The sequence below is a fragment of the Schistocerca serialis genome, chromosome 8, assembly GCF_023864345.2.
Source record: "Schistocerca serialis cubense isolate TAMUIC-IGC-003099 chromosome 8, iqSchSeri2.2, whole genome shotgun sequence".
NCBI classification, from domain to species: Eukaryota; Metazoa; Arthropoda; class Insecta; order Orthoptera; family Acrididae; genus Schistocerca; species Schistocerca serialis.
In genome coordinates, this window is record NC_064645.1 from 383,406,132 (window position 1) to 383,420,627 (window position 14,496).

Below are 14,496 nucleotides of genomic sequence, written 5' to 3' on the forward strand. Positions count from 1 at the left end.
AGTATAATATATTTGTCCAATGAATACCCGTTTATCATCTACATTTCTTCTTGGTGTGGCAATTTTAATGGCCAGTAGTGTAGTTTCACTTTCAGAGGAGAAAGATGGTGACTGAAACTTCATGAAAAAGTCACTTCATAAAAAGTACAATGAAAAACACCTTTGTTTTAGTGACTGCCACTGCAACTCATGTATCACATCCAAGGTGCTCTTTCCCCCTGTTTCATAGTAATACAAATTGACCTCCCCTTCTCTGAACTTTTTCAGTGTCCTACATCAATCCTCTCTGGTAAAGATGTCATACCATACAACAGTACCGTAGCAGAGGATGGACAAGCATAGTGTATGCAGTACCTTTAGTCGATTTGTCTTCTATGTGTTCTGCCAATAAAACGCAGCCTTTGGTTTGCCTTCCCCACACCCATTTTCAACTGATCATTTCGGTTTAAGTTGTTTGTATTTGCAATCCCTTGATAGCCTTTAAATTTGTGTGGTTTATCATGTAACAAAAATTTAAAGGATTCCTTTTAGTGCTCATGTGGATGGCCTCACACTATTCATTATGTAGGGTCAATTTTCACTTTTTGCATACCATTATCTTGTGTAGATCATCTTGCAATTTGTTTTGATCTCCCTATGACTTTACTAGATGGTAACTGACAGCATCATCCTCAGGCAATCTAAAAGGACTGCTCAGATTACCTCCTAAATCATTTATATAGATTAGGAACAACACAAGGCCTATAACACTTACCAGGTGTAGAAGTATGAAAGCAGTATTTCCCTATAGATGGTGCTAGCTGTCAGTGTAGGTCCCATGAGACTGCATCTGCATTGCCACCGGCTTCCTTTAATGGCTGACGACGAATGTCAACACACAGTAACCCAAGTTCCATTCATTGGTATCTGTTCCAAACCCATAAACATGTCAACTTTTGTGGCTATGAACTACGATTTGTGGACAGCATTGGTTTTCTGTTATCATTCAAAGAAAAATGCTCCAGAATCACATCAAATGCTTGTCAAAGCTTTCAGTGAACATGCTCTTGGGAAAACACACTGTTTCAAGTGGCTCAAAAAATTCAAAAGTGGTAATTTTGATGTGAGGAACGACGAGTGCAGGAAACCATCAAATAAGCTCAAAGACAATGAATTGCAGGCCTTGTTGGATGAAGATTATACTCAAACTCAACAGAAACTTGTGGAACAATTGAATGTGACATATAAAGCTGTTTCTCTTTGGTTGAAAGCTGTGGGAAAGGTGCAGAAATTAGAAAATGGGTTCCGCATGAACTGGATGAAAGAAGCAAGCAAATTGAAAGACCACTTGTGAAACGCTGCTCATCAGATACAGAAGAAAGTTGTTTCTCCATAAAATAGTGACAGGTGATGAAAAATTGATGTATTTTGAGAATCCTAAGCATTGTAAATCACAGGTGAATCAAGGCAAACCATCAACGTCCACTGTAAGACCAAATCGCTTTGGAAAGAAGATAATGCTCCATGTTTGGTGGCATCAGAAGGGAGTCATCTATTATGAGCTGCTAAAACTTGGTGAAACATTGACACTGATCGCTACCAACAGCAAATGATTGATTTAAATCAAAAATTATGCAAAAAATGACCAGAATATGGAAAAAGGCAACACAAAGCCACATTGTCCATGATAACACCTCATCAGCCCAGCAAAATGGGTCAGGCAAACAATCGAGGTGTTCAGTTGGGAAATACTAGGGCATGTGGTTTTTCTCCAGTCTTGGATCCATCTGATTATCACATATTTGCATCACTGGGACACAGTGTCACTGAACAATGCTTCAATTCATATGAAAATGTATGAAAATGGCTGCCTCAAAAGAAGAACTGTTTTTCTGGCGTGGTATTCATAGCTTGCCGGAGAGGTGGGAGAAATGTGTAAATAGCAATGGAAATTATTGTGAATAAAATGTTGTGTATCAGTTCCAAACAACATATGTGTGATTATTGCAATCAAATTCCAATTTCATACTTCTACATCTGGTACCTGGGGAATTCCAGATATCACTTCTCTTTTATTGTATGACTCTCCATCAGTTACTTTCTGATGAAAATCATGAATCCAGTTGTGGAACTGAGACAGCACTCCATACGCAAGCAGTCTGACTAGAAGCCACTTGTGAGGAATGCTATTGAAATCTAGAAATATAGAATCAATTTGAGATCCCTTGTCAATAAATTAATTATGTCATGAGAACAAAGAACTAGATGTGTTGTACAAGAACAGTATTTTCTGAATCCATGCTGACTGTGTGATAGCAGATCATTTTCTTTTAGGTAACTGATCATGTTTGAACACAGTATACATTCCAAAATCCTCCTGCAAATTGATGCCAGTGATATGGGTCTGCAGTTCAGTGGATTATTCCCATTTCCTTTCTTGAGTGTTGATGTGACCCATGCAACTTCCCTGTCTTTAGGTACAGATCTTTTGTTGAGCAATCAGTTGTGTGTTATTTCAGAGTATGGAGCTATAAGATTAGCATACATTGAAAGGAGTCTAATTAATATATAAGCTGGACCAGAATATTTGCCTTAATTAAGTGATATGAGTTGCTTTGCTGCACCAAGGATATTTCCTTCTATGTAACATGTGTGGTCAACTGCCCTAGATTCAAATTCAGAAATATTTATTTTCTCTTCTTTGATGAAGGTATTTTGGAAAACCATTTTGTAGTTCTGCTTTAGTGGTGCTGTCCTACTGTGCAATGAAGTTGTTGACTGAGTCTTGTGACTGGTGTACTTTATATATGGCCGGAATCTCTTTTGATTTCGAGACAGAGTTTCATTTTGGAAACGACTGCTAAATTTCAAGCTCCAGTAAAACTTTGCCAATATTGGGGATTTTGCATTCTTCTACATTTGGCACACTTTTTTGTTGCTTCTACAACAGTGTTTTGACCTGTTATGCATATCATGGAGTTTCAGTTCCACCTGCTATTAATTTATGTGGTATAAATCTTTCAATTGCTGTCAATGCTATTTCCCTGAATTCAAGCTACGTCTGGCCAATGCTTACATAGTTTGTAAGGATTGGAGACCATCTCTCAGGGAAGTGTCAAGCAAATTTTTTTCTGTTTTTCTAAATAGATGTATTTTGTCCTTATATTTTGTGGATTTGGATGTTGGGGTATTCAGTCTCACTGCAACAGTCTTATGTCCACTAATCCTTTTATCCATCATGATGCTCCCTGTTTACTCAGAATTATTTTTTGCTAAGAGGTCAAGTATACTTTCACAACTACTTATGCTTTGAGTGAGCTCCTGAACTAATTACTCAAACAGAATTTCAGAGGAAGGATTTAGTACAATTTCAGATGATGGTTTGTACCTGGCACTGGCTTTGAACATGTAATTTTGCCAATATATCAAGGGTAGATTGAAGTCACACCAACTACAACTATATGAATGGGGTACCTATGTGGTATGATACTCAAATTTCTTTGAACTTTTTTGCAACTGTATTATCTGAACTGAGGAGTCTGTAAAAGGAATAAATTATTAATTTATTGTGATTGTCAAGCATAACCCCTACCGTTACTACCTCACAGGAACTATCTTCTTCAGTGCTGCTACAAGATAAACTACTTCTAACAGCAAGAAACACACCACCACCAACTGTATTTAACCTTGTCCTTTCAGAACTCCTGCAGATCTTTTGTAAAAGTTCCAGTAGAACTTCTCTCTGGCTTTAACCAGCTTTCAGGACCTGTAATGATTTAAGCTTGTAATCTTACCCTCCCACACATCGCCATTAAATTTCTCTTAGTCTCTACATTATTTGCAAAAGCTTTGAGAGGTTTAAGATATACAAAAGAAAAACTTTTTACTTATCTTCATTTTCTTTTGTTGTTGGCTCCAAGTCTTGCATCTAGGGGTACAGTCTTGCAGCTGAAATTTTGATTTAATGTTGTGGGTTCCTAATGACCAAATAACTGATGAAGATTTGCCTCTATGTTTCTTGAATTTTATTCTTTGTCACATTATTAAATACCATGCCGTTTTTTACAATTTCCACTTAATATTCCAAATTACATTGTTAGTGTCGATCATATAAAAACATCTGTCTCCATCAGAAGCACGCATTCCCGCTACTGCCTACATTCTGTGGTACTCACAATATTCCCAAGAGTTTACAAAGCAAAAGAGTTTACAAACTTTCTTGACAAAAGAGGAATCTTTGCTAAAATATATCATTATTTTATAAATGAATCCAGAAATAAATTTAATAATTGGCATTAGATTGAGCAGTTAATAATATAAATTTTAAATATGCCTGAAATTTTGTAATTTCAAATGTTTCTAGAAGAACAGTAGTTTTAACTGCATATACAAAGTACTAACAAATTATTTCTTTTTACACATTGCAGTCTGAAATATAATACATCATATCCAAAATCGTATGAAATTCTTTCAGTGAAACTGCCAAGAATGTTCACCTGTACCAGATTTGAAATTAATCCTGGTACGAGCTACTTCTATATAAAAAAAGATAATGCTAGAAAAGGTGTCCCATTACAAGCTTCAGTGCTCTCTATTAGCACTTGCAGCTCTAGTTCTTTCCCAATACTGCTTTGGCAGTTTGCAGCTAGAATAACTAAGTTTGGGTATACCCTCATCCTGTGTTTGTTTTTCATCCTTTGACATCAAAGCCCTTCTTGTTATTTCTCAAGATTCTCTAACCTAAAAAACTGCCCAGTCCACTCCACACAGCCCCCACTATCTGTGATCTGTCTCCTGTGGGTAATGGACTGCTGAAATATTAAGCGGAATCTGATATTCCACTACCCTATGGCCCAAGTCAAGGAATCTGGAGCCTGCACAGTCGCAGAACCATCTGAGTCTCTAATTCAGACCCTCAACTTGGCTCTGTACCAAAGATCCACAATCAGTCCTGTTGACAGTGCTACAGATGGTGAGCTCTGCCTTCATCTTGCAACCAAAACCGACAGTCTTTATCACTTCAGATAGCGACCAGAAACCAGAGACATTCTCTTACAGTACAATACAATACACATCATTAGCACCAACATGAGCCACTACCTGCAATTGGCTATCCTCTGTGCTCTTCATGGCATCCAGAAAGAGCCACTCCACATCTGGAATGACTTTCCATGGTATGAACAAAAAATACACACATCCTCCTTCCCCTCTTTGGCAGCCATATCCCTAAGGGGTGGCATTATGCACCTAATGTTGGAGCTCCCAACTACTAGTAATCCTGCCCTATAAGAATGCCTGGATCTTTCTGGGGATTCTCTCAGTTAATCTGTCTGGTGTCTACCTTAACCACAATTAGTTTTATGTGAAGGTGCCATTTTAAATCACTCTATACACATACTCCCAAGTACTTGGATTCGACTACTTCCAGTGACTATTCGTCAATTGTGTTATCATATAACAACAGGCCTTTCCACCTATTTACACAGAACATGATACATTTTTATGTTAAGTATCAACTGCCAACCCCCGCACCAAGGGTCAATTCTCTGCAGGTCTTCCTACATTTTGCCTCACTTTTCTAATGTTGTAGCTTCTTTATATACAATGGCATCAACTTGCAAACAGCCTCACGGAACTTCTGATGTCAATATTATCTGCTATCTCATTTATGTATATTGTGAACTGTTATGGCACTATAATTATTTCCTGGGATATGCCCAAAGTTACTTTTACATCTGAAGATTTCTCTGTGTTTAAAGTGACATACTGCATCCTATTTGCTAGGCACTCTTCAACCCTACCACAAAACTAGTCTGATGTTCTGTAAGCACATATATTGTTCATTAGACAACATCGTTCAGAAATCAAAAAACCAGGCAGCAACTCGGGCACTGGCAATTACCATGTTCAAGATCTCATGAACAAACTAAGTGACATGACTTTCATTCAGTCATTGTTCATGAGATTCATACTGACTCTTACAGAGGAGATTTTCAGTCTTCAAAAAGGTCATAATACACAGACATAGACTGTGTGTCAAAGTCTTATAACAAACTAACATCAGCAATATAGGCCTATAGCTTTGTATGTCTGTTCTATGGCCCTTCTTGAAAATGGGAATGGTCTGTACATTTTTCTTAACTACTTGGAACTCTTTGCTGCTGCAGTGATCTGCATTAGATGGCTGTTTGAACAGATCCAAATTTCTTTCACTTGCTCTATGTAGAGTCATATTGGTATACTATCAGGCCCATTGCCTGTCCCCTGTTAAGTGATTTCAGTTGATTTCTATATTTTTTCAATAGTAATACTAATAATAATAATTATATAATAATAAAGTGATAATAATAATAATCTTTTCTTTGAAACACGTATTATTTGCTAAATTTTCCTACATTGTTCTCTACAGGCTGTCTTAAATTGAGAGCAAAAATGTATTATTTAATGTTATAATGTTTGATTATATGTATTTTTTACATGCTACATTTATCTGAAAATGTGGGACATCATCCAGCTCAAATATTTTCACTGCCTTTTTAGTGTGTAATATGAAAAATGTGCTCACTTTCTTTTCAACCACTCCCTCTCAGTCACATTTTCTGTGAACATGAACTTCAGAGCTCCATCAACCTGTAAATTTTCTGTACTAAGTTTTCAAGATTCACTTGCACTTGTATTAAATTTTTCTAGACAATTGAAAGCTGAAAGTGTAATATTGTATTAAAAATAATTATTCCCTAAATATAACCTTTTATCTTTTCCACAGATACACCTTGCAATTCAATGTGTATGATCATCAACATGGTCAAGTTGACATATTGGCGAATGTCTCAGTTATTGTGAAAGATATTTCCTATAATGTAATTGCCAATTCTGGTTCAATCAGAATATTAGATTTGTCAGATGAAAACTTCATCAGGAAAATCTTCAACAAGGTACGTACAGTCTAACAGGAACAGGTGAATTTTTGTATAATCAAACCTTGTGAAATTTAAAAACTTCTTTCTAGAAAACTAAACTTCTTTTTACTAAAAGTACAGAAAAGCATGGCAGCGTGTATTTTCTCTTATGCCTCCAAATTTTTCTAGATCTTTGGCATTAAGAGGCATGGAGAGGAATGGCAAAAAGAAAAAAATCTAAAAAGTGTTTATTATTGTCTGTTACATTACCTAATAAATGTTAGGCCATCTGCTTGCTACAACTGACAAGTCAGGCTGTGGTAAAAATAATGGAAAGAGGGAAAGGTAACCCACAACATTGCAGCTGGCTGGAGATGAGGGATTACATCAACTGTAATGGGTGAGAGGAGCAAGGAAGGGTGGAGCTAAAGAAGGGTGGTGGCAGGGAGATAAGGAGGCAGAGTCAACAGGGGAATGGTACAGGAGTGTGGCAGCAGGGAGCTTGCTCTGACAACAGAGGCATGGAGAGTTGGGTGTGGCACACAATGAAATGGAAGATTTGGTTAGGTGTGAGGGAGGGGAAGAGGGGGATAGAACAGAGGAGTGGGAGACTACAAGGCAAACACTGCAGATGTATATTAATAAAGTGAAGTAGGAGGCATGAGGATTGGGATGGAGACTTGTGGGACAGGTACTGGCAGAGATTGAAGCCAGGATGACTACAGGACTACCTAAAATGCCAGCAGGAGTAGATGAGGTGCCTGTTTATATCATAAAAATCACAGCTGTACAAATCACAAGGCCCTTGGCATACATAGCCAACTTATCATTTAGTGAAGGCGTGTTTTCGCAAAGGATGAAAATGTCAAAAGTGAAGCCATTACTCAAAAACAGTGACAAGCATAAGGTAGGAAACTATTGGCCAATATCTCTCCTTCTGGCATTTTCCAAATAATAGAAAAATTAATGAAACACAGAATCAACAAGTATCTAAATGACCATAAGTTACTAAATAGAAATCAGCATGGCTTCTAGGCAGGTAAAAACACAGAAGCAGCACTAATGTTCTACACTGAACAAATAATCAAAAATCCAGAAAAAGACAATTGTGTAGTAGAAATAAATTTAGATCTCTCCAAAGCATTTAACACTGTCAATCATGGGATTCTTTTAGAAAAACTGGAAGCATTATGTATTCATGGGACAGGGGGAAAGTGGTTTGAATCATACCTACAAAACAGAACACAGATTGTTGGACTGATGTCAGAGTACTCCAACCACAAAATAAATTTAATATCAGAAGCAAAAAAAGTGTAAGCTGGAGTGCCATAAGGCAGTATTCTAGGTGCCTTATTGTTCCTTGTCTACATAAATGACATTCACAACACAAATGGAGCAGTAAAGGCCATAATATTCCCCGATGATACTAGTGTGATACGAGGATGGTTTGAAAAGTTCTCGGAATCACCACAAGAGGTCAGCTGTAGTGCAACAAGTTCTTCACGTGATATTCATTGGACTGTTGCCTGTAAACACGTGCCACGTCAGTGCTCTTGGAAGAGAGCTGTGGCAGTGATGTGGCTCTGTTGTTGTTCCCGTGTAGCGATTTGCGAAGATGGAAAAAAATCAAGATTCAAGCAGTGATTAAGTACATTGTAAATAAATGTATGAAAGCAAAGGACATTCATCCTGATTTCCAGAATACTTTGGGGACCTTTGCTCCTTCATAATGAACTATTGACAAGTGCACAAATGAATTTAAATTTGGTCAGGAGAGCTTAGATGATGATCTGTGCAGTGGTCCACCAAGATGTGTCACAATTCCAGAAATCATTGCAAAAGTGCACAAAATGGTCATGGTGTACTGCCAATTGGAAGTGTGTGAAATTGCTCACACTTGCCAGATGTCATCTGAAAGAATATATCACATTTTAACTGAAGAATTAGAAATGAAAAAATTATCTGCAAGATGGGTGCCATAACCCTTGACGAGCGCCCCCACACATGTGCCATCGCCGTGGCAAAATTACATGAACCAAGTTACGAATTGTTGCCACACTCATCTTGTTGACCAACAACATACTGCCAGCCAACATCAGAACGTTATAAGATGAAACTATATTTAAAGTAGGATTTAAAGAATTTCTACTTCAATTATGTTTTTGCTCAGTAAATGACTATTTAAGCAGATAAATAATTCTTATAATGAAACTTACTGGCAAATTAAAATTGTGTACCAGACCAAGACTCGAACTCGGGACCTTTGCCTTTCACAGGCAAGTGCTCTACCAACTGAGCTACCCAAGCATGACTCACACCCCGTCCTCACAGCTTTACTTCTGCCAGTACCTCGTCTCCTAACTTCCAAACTTTACAGAAGCTCTCCTGCTAACCTTGCAGAACTAGCACTCCTGAAAGAAATGATACTGTGGAGACATGGCTTAGCCACAGCCTGGGGGATGTTTCCAGAATGAGATTTTCACTCTGCAGTGGAATGTGCACTGATATCAAACTTCCTAGCGGATTAAAACTATGTGCCGGACCGAGACCCGAACTCGGGACCATTGCCTTTCACAGGCAAGTGCTCTACCAACTGAGCTACCCAAGCACGACACACACCCCGTCATTACAGCTTTACTTTACCAGTACCTCGTCTCCTACCTTCCAAACTTTACAGAAGCTCTCCTCCTAACCTTGCAGAACTAGCACTCCTGAAAGAAATGATACTGTGGAGACATGGCTTAGCCACAGCCTGGGGGATGTTTCCAGAATCAGATTTTCACTCTGCAGTGGAATGTGCACTGATATCAAACTTCCTAGCGGATTAAAACTATGTGCCGGACCGAGACCCGAACTCGGGACCATTGCCTTTCACAGGCAAGTGCTCTACCAACTGAGCTACCCAAGCACGACACACACCCCGTCATTACAGCTTTACTTTACCAGTACCTCGTCTCCTACCTTCCAAACTTTACAGAAGCTCTCCTCCTAACCTTGCAGAACTAGCACTCCTGAAAGAAGGGATATTGTGGAGACATGGCTTAGCCACAGCCTGGGGGATGTTTCCAGAATGAGATTTTCACTCTGCAGCGGAGTGTGCGCTGATATGAAACTTCCTGGCAGATTAAAACTGTGTGCCGGACCAAGACTCGAACTCGGGACCTTTGCCTTTCGTGGGCAAGTGCTCTACCAACTGAGCTACCCAAGCACGACTCACGCCCCATCCTCACAGCTTTACTTCTGCCAGTACCTCGTCTCCTACATTCCAAACTTTACAGAAGCTCTCCTGCTAACCTTCAGAACTAGCACTCCTGAAAGAAAGGATATTGCGGAGACATGGCTTAGCCACAGCCTGGGGGATGTTTCCAGAATGAGATTTTCACTCTGCAATGGAGTGTGCGCTGATATGAAACTTCCTGGCAGATTAAAACTGTTTGCCGGACCGAGTCTCGAATGGGTAGGAGACGAGGTACTGGCAGAAGTAAAGCTGTGAGGATGGGGCGTGAGTCGTGCTTGGGTAGCACAGTTGGTAGAGCACTTGCTCACGAAAGGCAAAGGTCCCGAGTTCGAGTCTCGGTCCGGCACACAGTTTTAACCTGCCAGGAAGTTTCATATCAGCACACACTCCGCTGCAGAGTGAAAATCTCATTCTGGAAACATCCCCCAGGCTGTGGCTAACCCATGTCTCCACAATATCCTTTCTTTCATGATTGCTAGTTCTGCAAGGTTAGCAGGATAGCTTCTGTAAAGTTTGGAAGGTAGGAGATAAGGTACTGGCAGAAGTAAAGCTGTGAGGATGGGGCGTGAGTCATGCTTGGGTAGCTCAGCTGGTAGAGCACTTGCCCGCAAAAGGCAAAGGTCCCGAGTTCGAGTCTCGGTCTGACACACAGTTTTATTCTGCCAGGAAGTTTGATGTCAGTGCACACTCCACTGCAGAGTGAAAATCTCATTCTGGAAACATCCCCCAGGCTTTGGCTAAGCCATGTCTCCACAATATCCTTTCTTTTAGGAGTGCTAGTTCTGCAAGGTTAGCAGGAGAGCTTTTGTAATGTTTTAAATGTAGGAGACGAGGTATTGGCAGAAGTAAAGCTGTGAGGATGGGGTGTGAGTCGTGCTTGGGTAGCTCAGTTGGTAGAGCACTTGCCCGCAAAAGGCAAAGGTCCCGAGTTCGAGTCTCAGCCCGGCACACAGTTTTAATCTGCCAGGAAGTTTCATATCAGTGCACACTCTGCTGCAGAGTGGAAATCTCATTCTGGAATTCTGATAATGTTTATATTAAGGCAAAAGTGGAAACACTGTCTTTCATCCCCTAAAGTTTCTGTTAATTTTGTATATCTGATGGACAGCTGTTGCGTGTATAAAATATTTACTGAATTATTGTGGTGAATATAAGGGCTTCCTGTTTAGGGAGGACAGATGCATAAACAAATAAAACTTAAAAAATAAAAATGCAGCAGCCCTCAGCAGTTAGGGAGCGTAAGTCAGCTGCAAACTGTAACAGAAAGAAGAAGGTTCTGCTGCTAGGTAGTTCGCATGGCGGAGGTGTGGGCAAGCAGTTGCAAGAAGGTTTAGTAAGTGAGCAACAGGACACCAGCATTATGAAGCCTAGTGCAGTGTTGGTTCAGGTGCCTGGTAACATAAGGGAATTATGTAGGAATTTTACAAAAGGGGATCAGGTAGTGATTGTGGGTTGGGCAGGAAATAGTCTTGATAGAGAAGGGGATATGATGTAGTTGGTAACCTGGTAAAAATAGCTGCTCAGACTAGTGGCACTAACATACACTACGTGTAACTGTTGCAGCGTCATTATCAGCCTCATCTTAATACTGTGTGGAATTAATATTTAATTTAGGGGTGACTAGACACTTCAGTAAGAACAACAAACAACAGGATTAGCGTTGGCACAATTTAACAAATAGCCTCTACCCCTCTAATGTTACATCAGTGCCCATTCCCAGCTGGCCATGGTTGATTGCTAATGGAGGTGAGTGCTTTCAATAACAGCTTACAAAACATTACTGGTTTATGTAATTTATTAATAGTAGTTCACTAATAAACAAGTCTTAAAACACTTCATAGAAAGGCTGGTTAAATAACTGTTCCTTTGATTAACTGGGTAGTAAACTCTCGACCAATAAGAGTAGCAAACAACATCACTTACAAATAAAAACTTAAAGAATCGTAATGGTAAAAAGGTACCTTACAAACATCAAAATTCATTGTCATTTAACACGCAGATATAAAAACATATCCAAAACTCACAGTTAGCAAATGTTTCAAATTCCAGTATTTATAACCCACTGAACTACAGAGCAGAACTTACAATTTCAAATCTGTCCAGTGAGTAATCCAGATAACAGAAAATTATGTTCACAAATAAGAAATATAATAATTTTATGACAATGCCCATCTGGCATGGCCACACCTTTACACAGTTGTAAATTCCGTTGAAAAGTAACAGCTACTGCTCATTCCTCACACAGTTAAGTAAACTAACCACAGAAGTCTCTCAAGGTTAATACACATACCGTATTCCACTGCTTTCTTGTCCAATATCATGACATCCTTATTGTTGGTGAACATGCTATAACACAGCGTGTTCAGGTTGGGCCCACACTGTCTTGTTCATCTGCCATGGCAAAGCACCCACAAATGACATCAGCCACAGCTCGCCATAAATTGCGTCCATACAATTGCAGAGCCTACGGCTTATTGTTCCACAGCAGCATTGATTTCCCAGACGTCTTGGATTCATCACCAATTCATTACCACAGAGTGCCAAAATCATTCATGCACAATTCGGACCATCCAGACCCCAACACTCTGCCATTCTGTCCTTCTCGCTCAGTACTCTCTAACCCTCCACTCCTCGTTGCCAGAGGCCACTCGCTGCCAACTCAGTGCCCCAGTATCTCTGGTGAGGCTGATATCGAACTTAACACTCGCGAAACACAATCATGCCGAAAATTGGCATATACTCGCCCCCCCCCCCCCACCCTCCCCTCCCCTTAACTGCCAATCATGGCTCCCTTAAGTTCCCAGAATGAATAAGAGGTAGACCCAGCTTTATCTGAGAGAGATGAGCTGTTATTGTCTTTCGTTGTTGCGGGTCCATCAGCATAATGGTGACCGGTGTTGTGAAATGTCTAATAACGTATGGCCCGATGAAACGTGGGAGGGGTTTTTTTAGTAACCTTATCCACCCTACTTCTCACGGCCTGGAAATTTTTTATACACACTGAATCTCCCAACTTATACAGGTCTGGCTCTGCCCCTTGTTGTAACACTTTGCGCAAATCTGATGAGCCTTAAGAATCTTCTGCTACACCCTTTTCCACTGATCCACCAGCTGCTGAGGCTCAATGTGCTCAGGTAGCAAATCCCTAATGGACTGTTTGTTACTCAGAGGAATTAGATTAGATTAGATTAATTATTCATTCCATAGACCCACAAAAGAGGGGATCCTCCTGGGTGTGGAACATGTCAGATAAACACATTACAAAAATGTAATTAGAAAAACTTGAGTTTCATTAATTTTGATTATCCTCAGTCAATGAACAGTAAAATTTTGTACATGAATTAAAATTAAACTTCTAATATTTACAGGCTTAATACTTACATCTGCTTTCATTAAATCCATCACTCACACAGTAGCTAGTTACTTGGCTATTACAACCAAGTATTGTCAAAAATTAAAGTATAATAAATTTTCATTAAAATGGTCTACTGCACTTGTTGAGAAATTCATGGATGGAATAGAAGGAGTTGGCCACCAAAAATTCTTTTAAATTATGCTTAAATTGTGCCTTGTCTGAAACTAAACTCTTAATGGTTACTGGTAACTTTTATTGAAAATATGCATTGCTGAATACTGGACTCCTTTCTGGGAAAGAGTAAGTCATTTTAAATCTTCATGTATATTGTTCTTATTCCTAGTATTGATACTGTGTACTAAGCAGTTAGTTGGAAAAAGAGATGTATTATTTACAACAAACTTCATTAAGGAATAAATATACTGAGAAGCTGTGGTTAGTATGCCAAATTCTTTGAACAGGTTTTGACATGATGCTCTTGGATTTACACTACACATTACTCTTATTATACACTTCTGTACTCTAAGAATTTTTTCACTGTTTGAGGAGTTACCCCAAAATATGATACCATATGACATAATGGAATGAAAATAAGCAAAATATGCCAGTTTTTTTATATTTATATCTCCTATGTCTGGTGTTCTACGGATTGGAGCTTGGAATGTCAGATCCCTTAATCGGGCAGGTAGGTTAGAAAATCCAAAAAGGGAAATGGATAGGTTAAAGTTAGATATAGTGGGAATTAGTGAAGTTTGGTGGCAGGAGGAACAAGACTTCTGGTCAGGTGAATACAGGGTTATAAATACAAAATGAAATAGGGGTAATGCAGGAGTAGGTTTAATAATGAATAAAAAAATAGGTGTCCGGGTAAGCTACTACAAACAGCATAGTGAACCCATTATTGTGGCCAGGATAGACACGAAGCTCACACCTAATACAGTAGTACAAGTTTATATGCCAACTAGCTCTGCAGATGATGAAGAAATTGATGAAATGTACGATGAGATAAAAGAAATTATTCAGGT

At 39.2% G+C, this 14,496-nt stretch overlaps 1 protein-coding gene across 1 annotated transcript in view; it reads left to right on the top strand.

Moving 5' to 3' along the window:
* The window catches only part of LOC126417027 (neural-cadherin-like), a 198,283-nt gene that overhangs the window by 49,153 nt on the left and 134,634 nt on the right, over positions 1 to 14,496 (top strand). The window contains exon 9 of the mRNA XM_050084917.1: positions 6,746 to 6,914. Coding sequence (XP_049940874.1) covers positions 6,746 to 6,914 — 169 coding nt within the window. The remainder of the gene's footprint in view (positions 1 to 6,745; positions 6,915 to 14,496) is intronic.